The sequence below is a fragment of the Mobula hypostoma genome, chromosome 1, assembly GCF_963921235.1.
Source record: "Mobula hypostoma chromosome 1, sMobHyp1.1, whole genome shotgun sequence".
Taxonomy (NCBI): Eukaryota; Metazoa; Chordata; class Chondrichthyes; order Myliobatiformes; family Myliobatidae; genus Mobula; species Mobula hypostoma.
The window spans coordinates 228,949,283-228,972,480 of NC_086097.1; the positions used below are offsets into that span (position 1 = coordinate 228,949,283).

General features: G+C 43.7%; 1 protein-coding gene across 1 annotated transcript; it reads right to left on the reverse strand.

Annotated features, from left to right (window-relative positions):
* Positions 1–6,684: 6,684 nt before the first annotated feature.
* hey1 (hes-related family bHLH transcription factor with YRPW motif 1) lies at positions 6,685–10,820 on the reverse strand. Its single transcript, XM_063042120.1, has 5 exons — positions 10,564–10,820; positions 10,227–10,302; positions 10,025–10,108; positions 9,726–9,807; positions 6,685–8,533 (listed from the first exon to the last, which is right to left on the reverse strand). Exons 1-5 carry the CDS (start codon positions 10,647–10,649, stop codon positions 7,962–7,964), a joined length of 900 nt encoding a protein of 299 aa, XP_062898190.1. The 5' UTR covers positions 10,650–10,820; the 3' UTR covers positions 6,685–7,961.
* Between the last annotated feature and the right edge of the window lie 12,378 nt (positions 10,821–23,198).

Here is a 23,198-nt window from a genome sequence, read left to right on the forward strand (position 1 = left end):
GGTAATCATGATTGAAGTATATTAACTTCCCGTTCCAAAATACCCTCTTCTTACCCCAGGCCCTTCATAGAATCTCCACCTTGCTCTTGAATCGAAAGAATCTAATTACTATTGAGCGCAGTTTACTTTCTCTGTCTCCGGGAGGCTGCGGGACGAGCGAAAGATGTGCCCTCTCAATTTCAATCTCCATAGTCGGGGGAATCTCCAGCACTTCCCGCAGCAGCTTTTCTAGGAAGTCCATCATCGACAATCCCTCTGCTCCTTCGGGAACATCACAAATCCTGATATATTTCCGTCGCGATCTTCCCTCCTGATCAAGCAATTTACTTTCCTGTTGAATTAATATTTTTATCATTTTACTTAGTATCTGTTCCACGTTTTGCACACGATCTTCCACCTTCTCAATTCAAGTCGCTGCCACTGCTATTTTCTGACTGACGTTGGTGAGCTCTGACTTTATATCATTGAGTTGCTGTTTTATTTCTTTTTGGGTTTCCCTCATCTCTTCCATAATCTTTACCATATTTGCCGCTTTGCCTGCACGAGGCTCCGCGTCAGCCTCGCCACCACGCGCACATGTAGGAGAGCCGCGCGCTGCACCTCTCTCTTCCATAGGCTCCGCAGTAGTGCTTTTTTTATCTCCATTCTTTATCCCCATTCTTGCCCCCCTTATCATTTCTGATATTTTCAAAAGATCTTATATTTGATGGATTAACGGGGCAAACCATGCGTTTTTCCAGAGGAGCTGTTGATTTAAGCTGCCATTCTGAACGATGATGTCACCGGAACCCCCCTCTGCATCCTTTTTATGGTTTCCACATCCTTCCTGCAGTGAGACGACCAGAACTGTGCACAGTACTCCAAGTGGGGTCTGACCAGGGTCCTATGTAGCTGCAACATTACCTCTCGGCTCCTAAATTCAATTCCATGATTGATGAAGGCCAATACACCGTATGCCTTCTTAACCACAGAGTCAACCTGCGCAGATGCTTTGAGCATCCTATGGACTCGGACCCCAAGATCCCTCTGATCCTCCACGCTGCCAAGAGTCTTACCATTAATACTATATTCTGCTATCATATTTGACCGACCAAAATGAACCACTTCACACTTATCTGGGTTGAATTCCATCTGCCACTTCTCAGCCCAGTTTTGCATCCTATCAATGTCCCGCTGTAACTTCTAACAGCCCTCCACACTATCCACAGCACCTCCAACCTTTGTGTCATCAGCATCACCATCCTTCCACTTCCTCATCCAGGTCATTTATAAAAATCACAAAGAGTAAGGGTCCCTGAACAGATCCCTGAGGCACCCCACTGGTGACCGACCTCCATGCAGAATATGACCCAACTACAAACACTCTTTGCCTTCTGTCGGCAAGCCAGTTCTGGATCCACAAAGCAACGTCCCCTTGGATCCCATGCCTGTTTATTTTCTCAATAAGCCTTGCATGGGTTACCTTATCAAATGCCTTGCTGAAATCCATATACACTACATCTACTGCTCTTCCTTCATCAATGTGTTTAGTCACATCCTCACAAAATTCAATCAGGCTCGTAAGGCATGACCTGCCCTTGACAAAGCCATGCTGACAACTCCTAACCATATTATGCCTCTCCAAACGTTCATAAATCCTGCCTCTCAGGATCTTCTCCATCAACTTACCAACCACTGAAGTAAGACTCACTGGTCTGTAATTTCCTGGGCTATCTCTACTCCCTTTCTTGAGTAAAGGAACAACATTCGCAACCCTCTAATCCTCCGGAACCTCTCCCATCCCTATTGATGATGCAAAGGTCAGAGGCTCAGTAATCTCTTCCCTCGCCTCCCACAGTAGACCGGGGTACATCTCATCCAGTCCCGGCGACTTATCCAACTTGATGCTTTCCAAAAGCTCCAGCACATCCTCTTCCTTAACATCTACATGCTCAAGCTTTTCCGTCTGCTGAAAGTCATCTCTACAATCGCCAAGATCCTTTTCCATAGTGAATACTGAAGTAAAGTATTCATTAATTACCTCTGTTCTTTCCTTCAGTTCCATACACACTTTCCCACTATCACACTTGATAGGTCCTATTCTTTCATGTCTTATTCTCTTGCTCTTCATATACTTGTGGAGTGCCTTGGGGTTTTCCTTAATCCTGCCCGCCAAGGCCTTCTCATGGCCCCTTCTGGCTCTCCTAACTTCCTTCTTAAGCTCCTTCCTATAATCTTCTAGATCTCTAACATTACCTAGCTCTCTGAACCTTTTGTAAGCTTTTCTTTTCTTCTTTACTAGATTTATTACAGCCTTTGTACGTCACGGCTCCTGTACCCCACCATAACTTCCCTGTCTCATTGGAACGTACTTATGCAGAACTCCACACAAATATCTCCTGAATATTTGCCACATTTCTTCCATACTTTTCCCTGAGAACATCTGTTTCCAATTTAAGCCTTCAATTTCCTGCCTGATAGCCTCATAATTCCCCTTACTCCAATTAAATGCTTTTCTAACTTGTCTATTCCTATCTCTCTCCAATGCTATTGTAAAGGAGATAGAATTATAATCACTAGCTCCAAATTGCTCTCCCACTGAGAGATCTGACACCCAACCAGGTTCATTTCTCAATACCAAATCAAGTACTGCCTCTCCTCTTGTAGGCTTATCAACATATTGTGTCAAGAAACCTTCCTGAACACACCTAACAAACTCCACCCCATCTAAACCACTCGCTCTAGGGAGATACCAATTGATATTCGGGAAATTAAAATCTCCCATCACAACAACTCTGTTATTATTACACCTTTCCAGTATCTGTTTCCCTATCTGCTCCTCGATATCTCTGTTACTATTGGGATATCGAGGAGCAATACTCCAAATCTGGCCTTACCAATTTACTCTAATTATTCCAATTACTCCAAATTTGGTCTTGCACAATTTCAATGTAACATTGCAACTCCTGTACTCAATATTTTATTTAAGAAGTCCAGTGTGCCAAATGCTCTCCTTATGACCCTATCTACCTGTGATGCCACCTTCAAGAAATTATTGATCTGTATTCCCAGATCTGTCTGTTTTACCGTACCCTACCCTCAGTGTGCAAGCCCTACCCTGCTTTGTCCTCCTACAGTGCAACACCTCACAATTGTTTGCTTTAAATTCCTTGTCGTTAGGTGAGGATTCAACCAGGATAGATAAGTATAAAGCCTGGTAAGGGCCGTCCCATCCCAGCAGGTTAATGGCGTAGCAATTTTGGATGGCAATGGTGTTTTCAGGTTGTAGTATGTCTTCCCAAATTTTTATGAAGTCATCGATCCTTACGTAAATGCAGATTTGTGGTTGGTTGTTTCAAGAAACTTTGTCATGTGCAAATTTCCGTCTGATGGTATGAATATCGATTTCTCCTTCCAATGAACAAACTGTCCACCCCTTCTCTTCCTCTATTCCCCACTCTGACCTTTTACCTCTTCTCAGCTGCCTATTCTTTCCCCTAGGTCCCCACCTCCTTCCCTTTCTACTATTGTCCACTCTCCTCTGCCATCAGATTCTTTCTTCTCCAGCCCTTATCTTTTCCGACCCACCTGGCTTCACCTATCACCTTCCAGACAGCCCCTCTCCCCTCCCCCTCACCTTTAAATTCAGGCATCTGCCCCGCCCCCCCCCCACTTCCCTCTCAGTCCTGATAAAGGGTCTCAGTCCAAAACGTCGATGTACTCTTTGCTATAGATGCTAAGTTCCTCCATCATTTTGTGTGCATTGCCAAAAGGTCTTCTTTTTCTTTACTTAACAATGACTATATCTGTAACACTGCTCAAAAATTTGAAGCCCAACATCAGAAACACGACATTCACAACAAAGGCAAAACTTCTAAGTTTTCTCCAGTGGCCTCCCATGCTGTCATGTTTTGTTAGATACATGCTGTTGCGTCTACTTCTGCATCACAGGCTCAGCATGCCAAATACCTTCTTTATTTATTTAAACCACTGCCATGCCTAATAAGTTGCAGGAGCTGGTGGGAAGAAACCTGTTTGTGGTGAAGGGAATTTTCTCTTTCTTTCTCTCTCTCATTCTCAATTAATTGTTAAATCAATCTATCAATCTAACTAACTGAAATAATCAGTTTTGTATCACTGCTCTCTCTCTCTCTCTCCCTCTCTATTAATTGATAAATCAATTTGTCTGCTTGACTATTTTATATCGGATGAGAAATGCTGAGTAAGAATGGTATTGTGATTTAGGGAAGGTCAGAGGTTAAGCATAAACTTTTGGTTTCACCTGTGGGGTACTGATTATAAAAGTGGACTTGACAGTGTCACAGAGCACAGTTACGGAGTCCCAACTCAGGTAGAGTCCTTTCCAGAGTCATGGGTTTGTTTTGGGGAGCTGGCTATTTTCATAATTATTGTTGTAATGAAGCGGTTCTGGCTGAGAAAAGATCTTGAAGAATGGTTGTAGGCCAGAATTTCGGCTGTGATCAGGAGCTGAGTTTCAGCAGAGTCAGCAGACAAGCGTTGGATCATGATTGGTTCTGGCCAGTTTCAAGCATTTGTTACAGAAAAGAATGTGTTAAGACTCTCAGCCTAGAAAAGACATTCTGGCCACCCTTCTCCAAGTGCAGATTTATCCTGCCCCTTGGAATTTTCCCAATAATTTCCATAGCACTGATACACTGGCCTACAATTATTCAGACGGGCGGATTAGTAAGTTGAGGGTATGGTATGGCAGCATCAGAAATGTGACAACACTTGCGGGCTGCCCCCAGCACACGTTCAGACTGTTTTGGACGTTGACACCAACAACATACTTCACAGTATGTTTCGAAGTTTTGGTGTACATGGGACGAATAAAGCTAATCTTATCTGGCGTATCTCTACTGCCCTTCTCGAAAAGGGTACCACATCCACTGATCTCCAGCCATCTACCCACTCTTTTGTGACCAGTGGTTTGAAACTGTCTGCCCAACTCCCCCTAGTGTCTCTGCTTGTGTGGCCCTAACTTTTTGTTCAACGCTTCTTCCACCTGTTGCCACCAAACTCACATTCCCACCTTCTGAAGCTGGCACTGGCCCCTCACCACTTCCTGCCAACCATCCCGCGTGGAAATGCTTCCCCAATGTGTCCACACTCCCTCATTCTAATGTGCTTCAGAGTCCAGTTTCAAGGTCTTCCAGAGCATACCAGTCTGCTTGAGAGATAGATTAGCCTGTCCCCAACCCATGGTCTAAGTAACCCCACTCCCATCGACCCTTTACCAGGTTAAGCACGAGAAAAATCTTGTTTAAGAATGGCTACAACAGCATGGACCACAATCTCCCATCCAGCCCTTCCTTCACCATCACAAATGTCATGTTACCAGGTGCAGAGGTCCAAAATATGGTCCTCTTAGACTGCTGGTAGCTACAGTAGATAAGGCAATATTCCTGTTACATTCATCCGTGAATACAGTATATTGGAGCTGTCTGTCACAGCACTAGAGAGCCCGCCTGTTCTGTTCATATGGAAATAGACAAGGTCAGAGGTATTCTCAGTATAAACACAAGTCCCAACCAGAAATAGGAAGCCAAATAAATAAACTTTTGGACAAAACTGTACCCATGTGAACGTTAGCAAAGCATCATCCATTGTAGGTAACAAATTTTGTCTTTTTGATGGCTCAGCATCCTTAATGCAGTATTAAATCTCTTTTGAAACATTCAATCTCAGTCAATGTCATCACTAAGTTTGGTTATATGTGCTAACCAATTTGTATTGGCCTGTTGTTAGTATGAAATTACTCCACAGAGCCTGGGATGGAACAGAATTTGGTTTTATGGAAATAAGTAGATGCAATTTTAATCTGGTCCTACTGCAAAGTCAAAAAATAAATGATTCTGATAAAGATTAGCAATGGTCAATGCAGTTTTCACTGCTTGTGTCATGGAACTTCCTGCCATTGCACTGAAATCTGGATATCCACCATTAAATAAATCAGATTAAGTACTGTACATTCAAAGGAATGTTCAAAAAAAGAGGGATCTTGGGCTCCCTATCTATAAATCCCTCAAAGTTGTCACACAGTTGATAGGGTTGTTAAGAAGGTGTGTGGAGTGTTGGCCTCCATTAGTCGGGGAAGTGAGTTCAGAGCAGCAAAGTAATTAATGTTTCAGCTCTATGAAACCCTGGTTAGACCACACTTGGAATATTGTGTTCATTTCTGGTCACCTCATTATGGGAAGGATGTGGAAGCTTTAGAGAGGGTGCAGGGATTTACCAGAATGATGCTTGGATGGGGGAGCAATCTTATGAGGATAGGTTGAATAAGCTACGTAGGGTTTTTCTCTTTGGAGCAAAGGAGGATGAGAGGTGACTTGATAGAGGTGTACAAAAGGATGATCGAGTTAACAGCCAGAGACATTATCCCAGGACGGAAATGGCTAATATGAGGGGGCATAGTGTGTGGAATATGCTGCCAGGGATGATGGTAGAGGCAGATACATTAGTGACATTTAAGAAAGTCTTATGGATGATAAAAAAAAAATGGAAGGCTATGTAGGAGGGAAAGGTTAGAATAGGTTAAAATGTCAGCACAACATTGTGGGCCAAAGGGTCTGTACTGTGCTATGATGTTCTATGTTCAACGCACATTTATACTCACAATCAGGAGTTGAAAGTAGTAACAATTCTCAGAACAGAAAACACTCTAACAAGAAGTTATCCTGAATTGCACTTGTAGTTTATTATTTCATCTGTTTAGTATTGTCAACACAAGCCAGAACACAGTAACCGAACACTACACCTTATTTTATCTTCCAAAAGTTAGTGGCTTCAGCACAGGGAAATACTTCGGTGCTTGCTACCCACAGAAACAACGCTGGAAATCTGATTTGTCCTCGCTCCATTAAGCAACATAAAATATAAAATATCACCTTAAAGATTAAAATCTACATTACTTAAGCAGTTTATTCAATAACTAAAGAAACCAGCATATTGACCACCTTATTTTAGCTTTTTTATTGTGTTTAAGGCAAGTAATGTTGACCTTGTAGCTTCTCACGGGCAGATGTACGTACATAATAAATACAGGTTTGATGCCAGTTGGCTTGAAGAAATTGCCAAGTCTGAAGTACTTGAAGGGTAGTAAGTTAATATTTTCAGGCAACATTTAACCAAACTAATAAGCAAAATATATATCCTCATCTGAAGTTATGTGTACATACATACCCAAGCATGCATGAATGCATGCAAACACAGTGTTCCACACAAGCAAATTCTCAAATGTGATCACACATGCATGCACACACACAAAAACACAGCCACAAGTGCACACACGTGAGGTGTGCATGCACACATCCAAACATGGGCGCATTGTCCACACACATACATGCAGGACACACACGCACGCGTGCCTTTGCAATGAAAATTTCTTTTCGTTGCTAAACCAACTGACTGCATTTAAAAGTTGTTTCCTTTTTAAAACTTGACTAACTATTTTTTGTTGCGAATAAACAATAGGATTTAAGTCACAAGACAAATAAATTTAATCCAATTCATTATATTAGACTTCTTTTAAAAAAAATGAATAACTTTACACTCAAAGTTTCAAGGAAGCTGATAACAAAGATGTCGGAAATTATCTCTAGAATATTAACATACAGTATCAGACAGTTTGTTTAGACTCATCTCTCTGGTAAAATGAATTGCTGGAACCTTGCAATTTAAAGTAGAACACTTCAATGATGAACAGATCAAAATGTTCACATAGGAGCATTATGATTATTATTTATAACACTATGAGCTAAAGAGGCAATCTAAATAGCTGGATTCACTGGACTTCAATTGTTGTGAAGTTGTACGCTGTTTGCCTGCAATGAACTCAAAAAATATCTTTAACATTCCAGGGCAGTTACGTTGATACAAGCTCAGCTCAGCTGAGTTTAAACTAAGTAGTCACTATCTCCGTCGGCTTCAGGAAGAAAAGATATCCTTCTGAAGAGTCTTTAGAAAGCACCGATCTCCATCCCCCAGGGTCTGTAGGGCTTGCCGATGTTGTTGGCTGAAGTCTGAGTTGCTGAACTGAACGTACTGGGTGAAATCAACGGGAAAGACAGAGGGAATGCAGATAGTGATGACATTGAGAACAAAGGGGGGGACAGTTTTGTGGAAGAGGTAACAACAGGAATGACTGGACCCACACTGCAACTGGGAGGCACCCTATGCGGGGACGTCTCAGAGTGCGAGGAGGTGCCGATCCGGTTTTGATGGTGAGGCTCTGTCGAGGCTGTACTGCTGTTGCTGTGGACAACCGGTGGCATCAGGAGCGGGTGCAGATGGTGATGCGGGTGGTGATTGAAGCCATTGCCCCAGGGAAAATGTCCGATGCTTGGCGGGGCAGTGCTTGCAGCTTCCCTCTGAGATGCATAGTTGTTGAGGTGAGAGACCAGGCGCACTCGGAGTGGATCAGAGCTCTCCAGGCCTTCAATAATACTCAAGTACCGAGCCACTTCAGCCAAACATTCTCGAAATCCCAGGCTGCGGTAATCCATGGCTAGAGCATGAGCATCAAAATAACCTAAAAAGATCAGATAAAATTGTTTTATTTTGCACGTTAAACAATTATAATTATGTATTTTATACAATAAATATGCCAACAGCAGTCAATTCTGGAGACTTGAGAAGTTTTGAAGTTTATAGGAGTTTAACTGCATTTTACAGGAGCACTATTGGGAACGTCCTGACAAGTTGCATCTCCTCCTGGGTATGGGAACAGCCGAGCATCGGACAGGAAGTCCCTCCAAAGGACTGTGACAATGGCTGAGAGGACCATAGGGGTCTCCCTTCCATCTATTGGGGGCATTTATCTGGGGCACTGTGCACGCAGCGCCATTAGTATTATCAAGGATCCTTTCTGACTTTCTACCATCAGGCAGGAGACAACGATGCATAAAAACACGAACGGTCCGGATGGAAAACAGTTTCCTCCTTCAGACCATGAGGCTTCTGAAACTCCCTGCCACACCACATTTGAAGTGTCACTGGCTAATCTGTTCTGTACCTGACAATATTTAATTTATGCACTTTAGCTTGTATATTTCTGCATAAATCATCTGTGGATTTTATCTTTCCTTTCCTCAGTGATTGTGTGTTATATGTGCATTATGTGTGCTACAGTGTTTTACACCCTGGTTCCGAGAAACATTGTCTCATTTGATGGCATACATGTATATAGTTAAATGACAATAACCTGACTTTCTTATAGAAGGAATCTTATTTGCCCCATTATAAAGTAGCAATAATTTGCATTTATGTGATGAGTTTAACATGGTAAAGATGCAAAATCAGGCAAAATGGGCATTTAGACAATAAACAATAAATTGGAGCTGCTTGGTTGAAAGGGAAGATTTTACAATAACTTAAAGATGTTTTAATAAATCTTGAATATTTTAAGATTCATTGTCAGCTAATCCACACTAAATTTAAAATTAAATCAAGCTCATGTTTGCAGCTCAGAAGCACCTAATGGGAGTTTCCAAACGTTGCTTATACTCTGTAAACGTCGACTCAATTGATAACAGCCAAACTGGGGTGGGAGAATCAGACTGGTGAAATTCTGAGGTACGTCCTAACGTTGTTCTTTAAAAATCTCCACAGCCGTAGAGAATAGAGCTAGAAAAACTGACTTGAATTTCAAACGAACACGAGTCGGAATCCCGCATTGTTGAAGTTGTCGGTAGGTACAAGAAATACCAACAAACTATTGTTACCTTTGCCACCGGCCGCATGCAGCATCTTCAAGTGGTCAACAGTCATCTGCAAAATCTCCGCCTTTTCCAGCTTAGCGGATCCCTGCCAACAGAGGTAGTAGCTACAATTAAACCTGAGCAAAACTGGTTTGTCAAAATACTGCACGTACGCAATCCTTATTGCTTACTTTTATTAAAATGATACTTTGTATGGCAAAATAGCTTTACTTGCCTCCAGAAAGTACTCAAATAGTTTTTAAAGCGACTTAGTTGATTTTGTTGCAAATGTTTTTGTTGAAAATTAATACTTTTTCACTTACTTGTTTTTCATAAGCGCTCGGCACCAGCCTTCGTAGTTCAGACAGGCTGTTGTTAATACGATCCCGTCGACGTTTTTCTATAATCTGTGTAAAACAGAAGAGTTTTCTCAATTAGTCAGGCAGGACACGTACGAACAATTTTTGTGCAGATTTCACAGAGCGAAAGCGATGCTGTTCCTCCAGGTAATTGTGTGAAACTTACCCCGCGCCTCCTTTTCCTCGCCAGGACCTGTGAGGTGGTACTGGGGGACATGGAGCCTGTGGCTGTGCTGGAGTTCCTGAAATTCAATCCAGCAAACCGGAATCAGCATTTCAGCACAGAAGTTCTGCATAAAGTTTACCCAAGTCGGAAACTTGTAGACCGAAGCCGGCTCAACAGAAAACAAATCAGTAATAAAACACAAGTTCCAGAACTTAGCTGTTGAATATGCTTTTATTATCATTTTAATGCGTGCATAATTATGCTTCCATAATTAAAATACTCCTGATATAACTTCCGGATGTAAAAATAAATACTATCCCGTCTCTACTAACATTACCCGTTTTCATCGGCGCTTTCTTTCTCGACTTCGATCATTTCGTCCAATTCACTGTCCGACGAGCTGTAATCGTGAGTTCTCTTCATGTTTGGTTCAATTGTTCCCGTGTGTGCTCTAACATTAATGGGGCTTGCAGCAGATATTGTCCGCTCCGCTGCCTGCCGCAGACTGGTAGCTTTTCCCACGGTATTGCACTTACCAACTCCTCCACTGACCTGTCAACCCCCCGCCACTGGTGGCGGCGATTGACAGCTCGCGCGGCCCATTTGCCGGGCGCCCGCGCTCCGGGGCCGGCCGCCGGGCTCTGATTGACGGCTCGGCCCTTCCACTGAGGAAGCGGCACCTCGGGGCCGCCGCCTTGCCATTGGCTGAGGCCGCTGTGTCCCGGCGCCCCCCGGCAGGGGGCGGGCCAATCGGCTCGCGCTGCCCCGCGGCTCAAACGTCAAGCACGCGCGGGTCGTGGAAAGCGTGGGAAAGTTGCAGCGGCCAGCGGCGCGGGCCAATCAGAGCCGGCGGCTGTCGGGCGTTCGAATGAAAGTAGCAATTGGCCTGGGCGACTGTCGGTCTGCGGCGGACCGTGTGAACGGTAACATTAGCCCTCTCCGAGGCACGCCAGCCAATTCCAGCAACGGCGCCGCCCCTCCCTCCGCTCATTGTACACTTCACACTGGCCCAGCTCACCCGCACCATTCATTTTGTATAGAGACATCCGCACTGCTGCGGGAGAGAGGGAGGGAGGGCGACAGACAGGCAGACCGACCCGCCTTCTCCAATTTCACGTATACAAAGGATACGCGATGGGAACCGTGCAATACAGGACTTTGCTGCATGCCCTGGTCAAAACAGCACAGCCAGAAACCACGGTTCACACAAATGTACGAAGTGCTCTGGGGTCCAGAGATTATAAGATACAACATCCAGTCCGTACTTATCGCCATGCACGCCGAGAATGGTTAGGAAATGCAAATTATTTCACGTTTAGCAAATATGCACTTGAGCTTGTGTTTCTGCCAGAACACTGCTGTTTATATTCTGTGCCAAGGCGTGGTGTAGTTAAAAAAATAATGAGGGCCATTAAAAACAGAAACGGCATTTTGCAGCACCGCAACTACACAAAAGAAACACAATCAAAAACAAAATCTCAATGCTGGAAATCTGAAACAAAAAGCTAGGGGAATTAAAAAAACTCGACTGGCCAGGCAGCATCTGTGGAGAGAGAAACAGACTGTGACCCTCCTGTAAAACTGAAATGGGGCTGAACCCCCTAAGGAAGAGCAAAACGGCAGCTTTTGGCACTACAGGAAGGCAGAAGGTTGGAGGGGAAGGAAGATCTGCATTTGTGTAGCATCTTTGATAGATGCAGTCACCATTGTATTATCAGAAATCCACGAACAGCAATATGATCACAACCATTAGAATCGTCTTGTCAAGAATAACTCAATGTGCTTCATTGAAGTTGTGTCATGGAATATTTGATGACTACATGAGGGATGCCAGATTTGTCTCATCTATGGAATCTGGCGAATCTGTGGAATTCTTTGCCACAGGCGGCTGTGGAGGCCAAGTCTTTGCGTATCTTTAAGGCAGAGGTTGATAGATTCTTGATTCCTTCTGGGCATGAAGGGATACAGGGAGAAGGCTCCCAGGAGGTTGAAGCTGAGAGGAAAATTGGATCAGCCATGATGGAATGGTATGATGGGCTGAATGGCCTAATTCTGCTCCTATCTCTCATGGTCTCTTATCTGAAAATGGGCACCTCCAACTTTTTGGTGTTCTTTGAGCATCAGTCTCAAATGAAGGATTTGGGGTGGACCACATGTTTGGTAAACCGATTATTCTATTAAAGATATGCTACTACCCATTATGCCGCTGGAGTTTAGGGCAGCAATGACGGTTCAGCGTTCAAGGTCTTCCTTCATCATGTCAGTACCTTCCTCTGGGTTTCACTACTGTCAGTCACACAAGTCCCCGTGGAGACTCAGGAATACCGTCGCACTCAGATGCAGAAGGATCCTTCATTGCTGTTTCCATAATAATTTTGTTTTACCATTCAGGGTTGTTAGTCTTGAGCTGAACACCCGAGTCTGTATGACTGGAAGACCACTCTTAGTCTGGCCTCTACCCTTTGACCTGTCTGGCATGGGTGACCCTACCAAGAGCCAAAGCATAAAGCCCTGACTTCGGCCATCATAGCTCTCCGGGTCATTGAAGCAAGGTTGTGGTCTGCTTGCAGGTTTATTAAAGACACAGTTTCATATACATTTCAGGAATTCTTTGTGAGCAAATCTATATAATTCAGTATCCTGGCAGAATTATACTGAGGAGGTAAAGGTAAGGAAGATCCTGTTCATCATAAGCACCCTCAGATGAAGATTTCCCAAGTTTCTGGTGTGGTCCGCTGGAACAGCTATCAGCTGGATTCTGCTGATTTATGACTGACACAGGCTAGTGGGCCTGCGCTTATCAGGCCTTGACTTTCCTCAAATTAACTTTACTGGCAGACAAACACAAATCCAGAAAATCCCAACCTCTCCATCCAAGTTCACACTGCTTAGGAGAATGGCTCATTTCGCAGACGATCATGTCCACAAAACACTTCAGCGGTAAATCATCGTGTTTGGATATCTAACCTCATGGGTAGCGTGTTGGGAGAGTGCAGGATAAATGGGTGAACATTCTAGTTTTGATAAAGTATATAAACTGCATATAATTATCACTGGAAATAATACAACGAGGGTTACAACATAGTGGCTACAAAGGAAAGATATGAAACATAATTTGGAAGTTACTGTAAATGGAAAAAGGGGAATTTACGATTTTTCATCCTATTCAAACAAGTAATAATCAACCAGCTAATTGTAACTTCCTGTGAATACACTAATATTTGAATATTACTCACTATGTAAAGTTCTTCATTCAGAGTTAAAGTAAATTTATTATCAAAGTACATGTATGTCACCACACTGAGATTCATTTCCTTGTAGGCATTCACAGGAAAATAAAGAAATACAGTAGAAGTTATGAAAATCTAAACATGAAAACTTACAAACAGACAACGTACAAAAGAAGACAAACTGTACAATCAAAATAAATAATGCTGAGAACATGACTTTGTAAAGTCCTTGAAAGTGAGTCTGTAGGTTGTGGAAGTCATTTTTATCTGCCGTCAAAACTTTGCACCTCCATCATCAGCAAAGTGCTTTTCAATCGTACGATTAAAAGTTGCTAAATGAACTCATTGTTACATTGTGCACTATTGTAATATTCTCTTTTGCATTTATGTTGGGAAATTATTTCTTTTATTCTCTGTACACTGTCTATAGAAAAATACGCTGATAACATCTCCACAATATGCTTTCAGATTTCAGGAATAAAAAGCTACCACCAAAAGTTGCAGCTTTGGAGACAACTGAAAGTTCAGAAGTTCGAATTGCTCCTGGAAGACTGTCAGCAAATGGAGACCATGACAAAAATAAGTTGCCAAGAACTGAGCAAGCCTTTCTTCTCAAAACTTAACAACTTTATTTCTGCAGGCCTTGAGCTTAAAGTTTCTAAATGCATCCTGTAAATCTGTTTGTCAGATTTGGAAGCCAGCTGAGTTGATATAAGTTGCAGATATTTTTCTTTAATTTTATCTTGATCAAGTTTTTTTCACTTGATCATGAATCTTGCACAGCTAACTTCTTTATTGTTAACTGCATGTAATCTTTCAAAAGCTGTTTTAACTTAAATCTGAATAAAAGTTTTACTCAATCATAATTTATATCTTGTCCAGCTTGCATTTTAATGAGGACATACTCTAGAATTGTGGATGGTGAATTAAGTCTTAAACAAACAAGCCATTCTGTAAGGTTCCTTTCTTGGCAAACAACCTCAGAAAATTTATCCAAGGGTCAAAGATTGCCTTTCAACAGGGGAGGTGATAATTACGTGGTGAAAAAAGACTGCAAGGGAGGAAAGGGGTTAGAAATTGTTACCAGAAATCTAGTGTCACTGTAGCTTCTCCAGTCTGAAAACTTGGGCACAGAATATAGAATTGACATTCCTAAAAAATCTGGTATCATCAGAAAATAATTTTTTTCACCTCTATTGAGAACCTTGGCATTGGAATACTTTTAATTTTGGAAAGGCTTTCCTATATGGTGATTAGCAGCAGTTCCTGCTGACAGTGTGTCAGTGTTTGCTAACAAAAAGCAGCCCCCCACAGCACGCAAATGTAACTGGCTGCTAGTTAATCAGATCCTGGCCTTTCTCTCTTTACCAGTGCTCACTTCTGCCTCCGATAGAGACAGGATCAGAGCCTCCCGTCAGTGCCACTCCAAAAGTGGAAAGAATTCTCACACTGCGTTTTCTAAGCAGGAACTGGTTAGCGCAGCAGAATTCCTGTTTACTGCGTTCAGCGGCCAGGCTCTCTTCAAACAGCATTATTGGCTGAAGAGCTGAAACGGATTGCAGTAGCCGAGAAAGGAAAGGAAGAAGCCGGTTAACGGAGAGAAGTGAAAGATGAGAATGAGTGACTGCGGAAAGGAAAGGGAGGCAGGGAAAGGGAACAAATGAACGGGAGAAGGGGAGGAAATGCCGAGGGTAGGGCTTTGGTGGGGAGATGGGAACTAGTCACCAAGGGGAAGAAGAGGATCAGAGTGAAATGAGAGAGCGGACAAAAAGGACAGCTCGAAGTAAAGAGTGTTGACGGACAAATACCTGCCTGAATACCCGGGTTGGAGGAAGGGCACAGTCCCGGAAAATATCACGGTGGAGGGGAAAGTGGGAGGAGAAGGTGCTTCAACTGAACATTTGAGGAGTGCAGCCAGCTGGGAGAGAAATCTAATTACTTCTGAGGAAGTGCCATTTTGATGAACCTCCAGAACCTTTTAGAACTGCAACCTCGATTTTGGTTTCTCCCTGCTTTTTCGTTTCCGGCTGGGGAAGTGTATACACCCAGAGATTATCCATCAGCCACTTGTTTTCATGTCGTGTTATGATCAGAGCTTTCTAGAATAACTAGCTCACATGACGCACTTTGTAGTGGATCCCAGTTTCCAAAGCTGGCTTTTCTAAACATCACCCATGGCAACTCTACACCCTTCCACACACACGCACACACGCGCAAACGGGGATTATTCTCTCTTCATTGACCTGAAGAAACCGACATTTTAAGCACAGTAAGTGAGAAATGAACAGTAAAGGCCTAAAAAAATTAGATTCTGACCTGCCACACTCCGTACTTTCCCAGGCCTTCCTTGATTTCCTTCCTCAGAGACATACAGCTTGAATTAAGCACAGACAGAGCTTTCCAACTTTTGAGGAAGGAGGAGACATTCCTAAATCACTAGGTTTTGTGTGGGGGGGGGTTCACAAGCGAGCTCAAGTTGCAGGAAATCAAATACACAGAAGAACTTGGTCTGAGTTTCACCCGACAAGGAACCTCAACGACTCAACAGAGAGAGTTTGGCACCCCCCAAAATACACCCTGGAGCACATAGGAATTCCGGATATTCAAAATAATATACTAATTAAGTGATTCCAAATTGAATAAAAGAGATAAATAAATATAAAGAGAGCTTAACAATGCCCATGATTCCAAATGGGACACCTGTAAAACAAAGTGAAAACCCAGAGATGGTGCAAAGACAAACAACGAGATATAAAAAGCAAACAATCCGAGGAGAAAGTATACGCACAAGGTGACACCATGAAAAATACGGTCTATGTACTAACTGACAAAAAAAACTTTAATTCTTTAAAGTGATGAGCATAGAATAGACCTGGAACAGGCCCTATAACCCACAATGTTGGCAAGGACCACTCAGCAGTTCCTGTTTAACATTCCCTGGTCCAGCACGCTGACAGGAACAGGACAAGGAAGAAAGAGACAAGTCTGAAATGTTAATTGCAGGACTTCCACATGTCACTACCTATCCCCACACATCACCAGCACCCAGCCCCCACGACCTTCCACCAAATAGTAAACAAACCTAATAACGTCGGAGGTCTCTTGTCACTGCTGCCCAGGAGCAGGCAGATCAACTCCAATGGGGGCAAAATTGCAACCATTCTGCTTTCTTATTGGATATTACACTATGGATAGAGTTAATCCCGTGACTGGGGAGAACAAGTATTGTGGAGCAAGTGAGGAATGCGCAGTTGGAACAGGGCAGTTTGGCGTCTCCACCAACCTGGCTCCACTGTGCAACACTCCCCCCCACCACCACCACCCAACAATGAAGAGTCATGATGAAGCCCCAGTAAACACGGGCCGCTTCTCACATTTCTGGACCCAACTCTTGGTGAAGCCAGACATGGAAAATGAAATTCACTACCGCCATTAGTTCACCCATACAGTCTTTTGTTCCCATCTGCTTCAAAAGGGCATCAATTATCCCAGTGCTCAAGAACAGCAGAGTGAGATGCCTCATGACTATCACCCAGTAGCACTCAAATCTACTGCGGTGAAGTGCTTTAGGAAATTGGTGACGGTTAGAATTAACTCCTGCATGAGCATGGACCCGGACTCACTGCAAATTGCCTACTACCACAACAGGTCTTCAGCGGATGCAATCCCTCTGGCTCTCCAACCAGCCTTGCACCACCGGGACAACACCAATACCTGCTGTTCATTAATTACAGCTCCGCATTCAACATCGTTAACAATGAACAAACTTCAGAACCTGGGCCTCTGTACCTCTGGATCCTTGACTTCCTCACCAGGAGACCACAGTCAATGCAGATCTGTAATAACACCTCCTCCTTGCTGACAATCAACACAGGCACACCTCAATGACGTGTGCTTAGCCTGCAGAGCTCAAACAACATCTATAACAATGCTGGCACCACCACTGTTGTTGGTAGAATCTCAGATGGTGTTGAGGAGGTGTACAGGAGTGAGATAGATTAGATGGTTAAGTAGTTTTGCCACAACAACCCTCACTGAATGACAGCAGGACCAAGGAATTGATTGAGGACTTCAGGAAGATGAAGTCAGGAGCACACACACTAGTCCTCATTAAGGACTCAGCAATGGATGACTGGGTGAGCAGCTTCAATTTCCTGGCACCAACATCTCCGAGGATGTATCCTGGGCCCAGCATATTGATACAACTATGAAAAAGACACACCAGTGGCTATATTTTATTAGGAGTTTGAGGAGATTTGGTATGTCACCAAAGACTATAGGAAATTTCTACATATATATATGGTGGAGAGCATTCTGACTAGTTCCATCATTTTCTAGAGGTGGTTCCTCATAGCAACAATGATTAAGGACCCTCACTATCCAGAACATGTCCTCTTCTCATTATTACCATCAGTGAGGAGATACAAGGAGCCTGAAGATGCACGCAACATTTTAGCAACTGCTTCTTCCCCTCTGCCATCAGATTTCAGAGCCATCCATGAACCTAGGAAGACTATCTCACTATTTGCATAATTTATTGCATAACTTAAATTAATTGAGCTGGGCAGCCCGCAAGTGTCACCAGTCTGCTGGTGCCAACGTAGCATGCCCACAAATTACTAACTCCAACTGTACGTCTTTGGAATGTGGAAGAAGGCCCCCATCCTCCTTACAGACAGTGGCATGCATTGAACCCCAGTCTTACACATGGCGCCATAAAGCATTGTGCTGGTTGCTAAGCTATCATGCTACCCTGACAATTGAAGTAAGTATTTCACTAATCGTGTCTTCTGAACACAAGATATTATGGACATCAGAAGGTGACCACTTTGTCTGCACCGGCCTGCAACTGTCTCGGAGACCTTCAGCCGGTCAGTAGAAAGGGAGGCTGCAGCATACAGGGCGCACTGGTCACAGGACAGAACTTGCTGGTGGACGTTGGGTCTTACTGGCCGCACTCAGCATCTGCCTCTTGAGTTGCAGATTGGCATGTTGGGTGCTGCTGGACGTCAGCAGATTTTGGAAGGGGGCGTCCTCACTAATGGATTTAGCAGCCATGGGTGTGAGTAGTGACTATCAACATCATCACCATTACCATCCATTTTGGTTCCTGATCCCTTTAAGAATATACCAAAGACATCCATGATCGCCCAGACAGTAGCCCACAAGTGCAGTGGAAAGTATTCTCTGGGTGCTTACAGTGATACCATTCAGAAAAGAGCAGACTCACAGGCTCACTGGAGGAACATCTTCGCTGGTAATAATTCCCAGTGCCTAGAGCATTTATTAAGCTAAAGGACACCCACTTCAATGGACTGTTAGTATCGTATCACAAAAAAGTACTCCATTATTGGCACAAACCTGCACTGATGAGATGACTTTTAAAGTGCACTACCAGTGGTGGTTTTAAACTGGTGATCTCTGAGTTGACAGCTGGTACCAGTGTACCCATTCGTCTACTTTTAAAAGGAAAAAAGGTAGGACAAGCAATTAATCTGTGCCTTATTTGAAATCTGAGTGTGCTACATCCAGCCCTGCATCCAAACACTTTGACTTGTTAAGTGGAGCATGTGATCCCTGTGGCCCTTTAGTATCACAGGGACAGTAGTGGCTATCCCTACTACTAGCTGCTAGTATTCATTATTCGGCTGCTCTTTGTTAGCTCAGCTGAACAGAATCCAATGAAAGACACTCCCATTGCAATCTTTAAAGACCATGTGCACTTGTTGACTGGAATGTAATAGAGTCTATTACACTACAGCACAGAAACAGGCCCTCTGGCCCATCTAATCCACGGCCTGACTGGTTTTCTGCCTAGTCCCATCTATCTGCACTTGGACCATAGCCCTCCATACCTCTCTCACCCATGCACCTACTCAAACTTCTGTAAGTGTTACAATTGAACCCACATCTACCACCGCAGCTGGCTACCAATTGACTGCAGAAACATGCAATCTGCCACAGTCACTGCAATGTGCCTGAAGTAACTGATGTAAAAAAGATGTAACTGATGTACAGTACTTAATTGCTCTGCCTCACTGTCTATCACCCAGTAGCACTTACATGCACGGTGATGAAGCGACCTGAGAGGTTGGTGATGATACTATCAACTGCAGCCTGAAAAGTGACTTGGATCCACACCAGTTTGCCTACCAGCTCAACAGATCTACAGATGATGCCATTTCATTGGCTCTTCACTCAACTCTGGAACATCTGGACAGCAATGATACATTCATCAGAATGATCTTCATCAACCACAGCTTGGCATTCGATACCATCATCCTCTCAAAACTAATCAATAAGCTTCAAGACCTTGGCCTCAATACCTCCTTGTGCAGCTGGATCCTCAATTTTCTCACTTTCAGACCCCAGTCAGTTCAAGTTGGCAATAACATCCCCTCCACAATCTCCATCAGCACAGGTGCACCACAAGGCTGTGTGCTTAGCCCCCTGTTCTACTCGCTTTACGCTTCTGACTATTTGGCTAAGTATAGCTCTAAAGCCATATTTAAGTTTGCTGATGACACTACTGCTGATAGCCAGACCAAAGGCGGTCAGCATAAATGAGGGAGATTGAAAATCTGGCTGAGCAGTGCCACAGTAACAACCTCTTACTGTTGCCTGGATTGGGGAGCATGCCTTATGAGAACAGGTTACGTGAACTCGGCCTTTTCTCCTTGGAGCGACGGAGAATGAGAGGTGACCTGATGGAGGTGTACAAGATAATGAGAGGCATTGATTGTGTGGATAGTCAGAGGCTTTTTCCCAGGGCTGAAATGGCTAACACAAAAGGCATATTTTTAAGCTGCTTGAAAGTAGGTACAGAGGAGATGTCAGAGGTAAGTTTTTTATGCAGAGAGTGGTGAGTGTGTGGAATGGGCTGCCGGCAGCGGTGGTGGAGGCAGATATGATAGTCTTTTAAGAGACTCCTGAATGGATACATGGAGCTTAGAAAAATAGAGGGCTATGGGTAAGCCTAGGTAGTTCTAAGGTAAGGACATATTGGATACAGCTTTGTGGGCCAAAGGGCCTGTATTGTGCTGTAGGTTTTCTGTGTTTCTATGCTTCTAATGTCAGCAAGACCAAGGAGCTTCAGAAGAAGGAAACTAGAAGTCCATGAACCAGACCTCGTCAGGGATCAGAGGTGGAGAGGGTCAGCAACTTTAAATTGCTTGGTGTTATCACTTCAGAGAACCTGCCCGGGGCCAGCACATATGTCCAATTACGAGGAAAGCATGGCAGCGCTTCTCTTTCCTTTGAAGTTTGCAAAGATTCGGCATGACATCTGAAACTTTGACACACTTCTACAGATGTGTGGTGGAGAGTATGTGGTGGTTGTATCATTGCCTGGTATGGAAATACCAGTGCCCTTGAATGGAAAATTCTACAAAAAGTGGTGGATGCGGCCCAGTCCGTCACGGGTAAAGCCCTCCCCACCGTAGAGCACATCTACACAGAGTGCTGTTGCAGGAAAGCAGCATCCATCGTCAAGGACCTCCTCTATCCAGACCTGCTCTTTTCTCACTGCTGCCATCAGGAAGGAGGTACAGGAGCCTCAGAATTCACACCAGCAGGTTCGGGAACAGTTACTACCGCTCAGCCATCAGGCTCTGGAAAAGTGCGGATAACTTCATTCAGCTTCACTCGCCCCATCACTGAACTGCTCTCACAACCTATGGACTCACTTTCAAGGACTCTTTGCCTTATGTTCGCAATATTTATTGCTATTACTGTTACAATTTTTAATTTTGTATTTGCACAGTTTGTTGTCCTTCGGACAGCAGTTGTTTGCCATCCTGTTGGGTGCGGTCTTTCATTGATTCTATTATGGTTCTTGAATTTAAAATGAATATCAGGCTTGTATATGGTGACGTATATGTACTTTGATGATAAATTTACTTTGAACTTTGTAAAGGTCAGCCTATCCTGCACTGAGATCCCAGTGCAAGTCCCCTAGTGAAGGATTGGTGTGTTGCTAAGTAAGGGCTGAAGATTACAGAAGGTGCCGAAACCAGAAGAGCAGAACACACACAATATGCTGGAGGAACTCAACAGGTCAGGCAGTATCCTTGGAAATGAACAAACAGTCAACATTTCAGGACATTCTTCATTATCAGAGTCCATAACATTTCAGGCCGGCACCCTTCTTCAGGACATTACAAGAGATTCAATACTTTCAGCAGAGTTAAGGTAGGAATCCTCACTCAGAACCATCACAGTACAATCTTTAGCTCGTGTTGAGAGGCCTTCAGTTTTGTTTTTCTTCACTCCACCACTCTGCCACCATTGTTCACACCCCATACTGCTGCTTCTGCCCTCATCAGCAGAGACAGAAGCAAGAATCTGTTGATGGGAATTTTGGGAAGGCATTAATACAGTAGGAACAGGAGGAGTTGAACAGTAAGTCAGTGTTGTACTAGCTTGCAACCTGACAGAAAAGCACATCACACAAAAGTTGATGGGTCAGGCAGTACTCTTGTCAGTGGAATCCATTGCCACAGACAGCTATGGAGGCCGGGTGATTGGGTATATTTAAAGTGGAGTTTAATAGGCTCTTGGTTAGTAAGGTGCCCTCAACCATCAGTCCCTTGAACAAATTGGGATACCTATAGTCATTCTACTTCTGGTGTTCCCACATCCGACGGTCTCACTTTAAGGACTCTTTATTTTTTTGTTTCATGCTCGTTATCTATTGTTATTTATTTACATTTGAATTTGCACAGTTTGCTGTCCAGTAATCTTGTTTACAGTTACTGGTCTATAGATTTGCTAAGTATGCCTCCAGAAAAAGATTCTCAGGGTTGTATGTGGTGATACGTATGGACTCTGATAATAAATTTTATTTTGAACTTTGAGAATGCGTCTGAGAGAAAAACTTAATCAGACGTGATCCAATGGCAGAGCAGGCTCAATGGGCTATATCAGACATCCCACCTCTCCCAGAAGTTCCGGGAGTCTCCCGCATATTGATAGTGGCTCCTTGATGCCCGGAAATTATATACAATATCCCAGAAATAGATTTTTTTTGAGAGGGAGAGGGAGAAGGAGAGTGAGCATCCTGATTGATCTCTCTTTGTGTTAAGAGTAGTCCCCAACCACCGGGCCACGAGGAAACGATATGATTTGGCGATATGAGTCAGCTGCACCTTTCCTCATTCCCTGTCATGCACTGTTGAATTTTAACGCACATGAGGTCATCAGTGACCCAAGACGTGCAAAGGAATGGGTCCGTGACCCATTTGTGAATGTCCCTGGTGAATCATCCATGTCAGCGCGGGAAGGAGATCAACTCCTTGAGCTTGCAAGTGACGGTGGGCTGAAAAGTATGTTTGACATAACATCTCTGCCGGCATTCTGGATCAAAGTCAAGGCTGAATATCATGAGATAGCCACGAAAGCACTGAAAACATTGCTTCCATTTCCAACATATCTCTGCGAAGCGGGCCTTTCTGCAATGAGTATAACGAAAAATAAACTGCGGAATAGACTGGACATAAGGAACCCCTTTCGAGTATCGCTGTCTCCCATCACCCCTCGATGGGACCGTGTTGTTGCAGGAAAGCAAGCCCAGGGCTCCCACTGATTCAGCAATATTGGTGTGTTGCAATGATTTTATATGTTCATACAAGGAAAATATGCGCTGTGTGTTTAATATCCAAACGTTGCCTATTGCGTCGTCTCTGATCTGGGCCGACATTCACGTGCCGGGCGGCACCTAATCAACTAGCTTGTTTATTTCGGC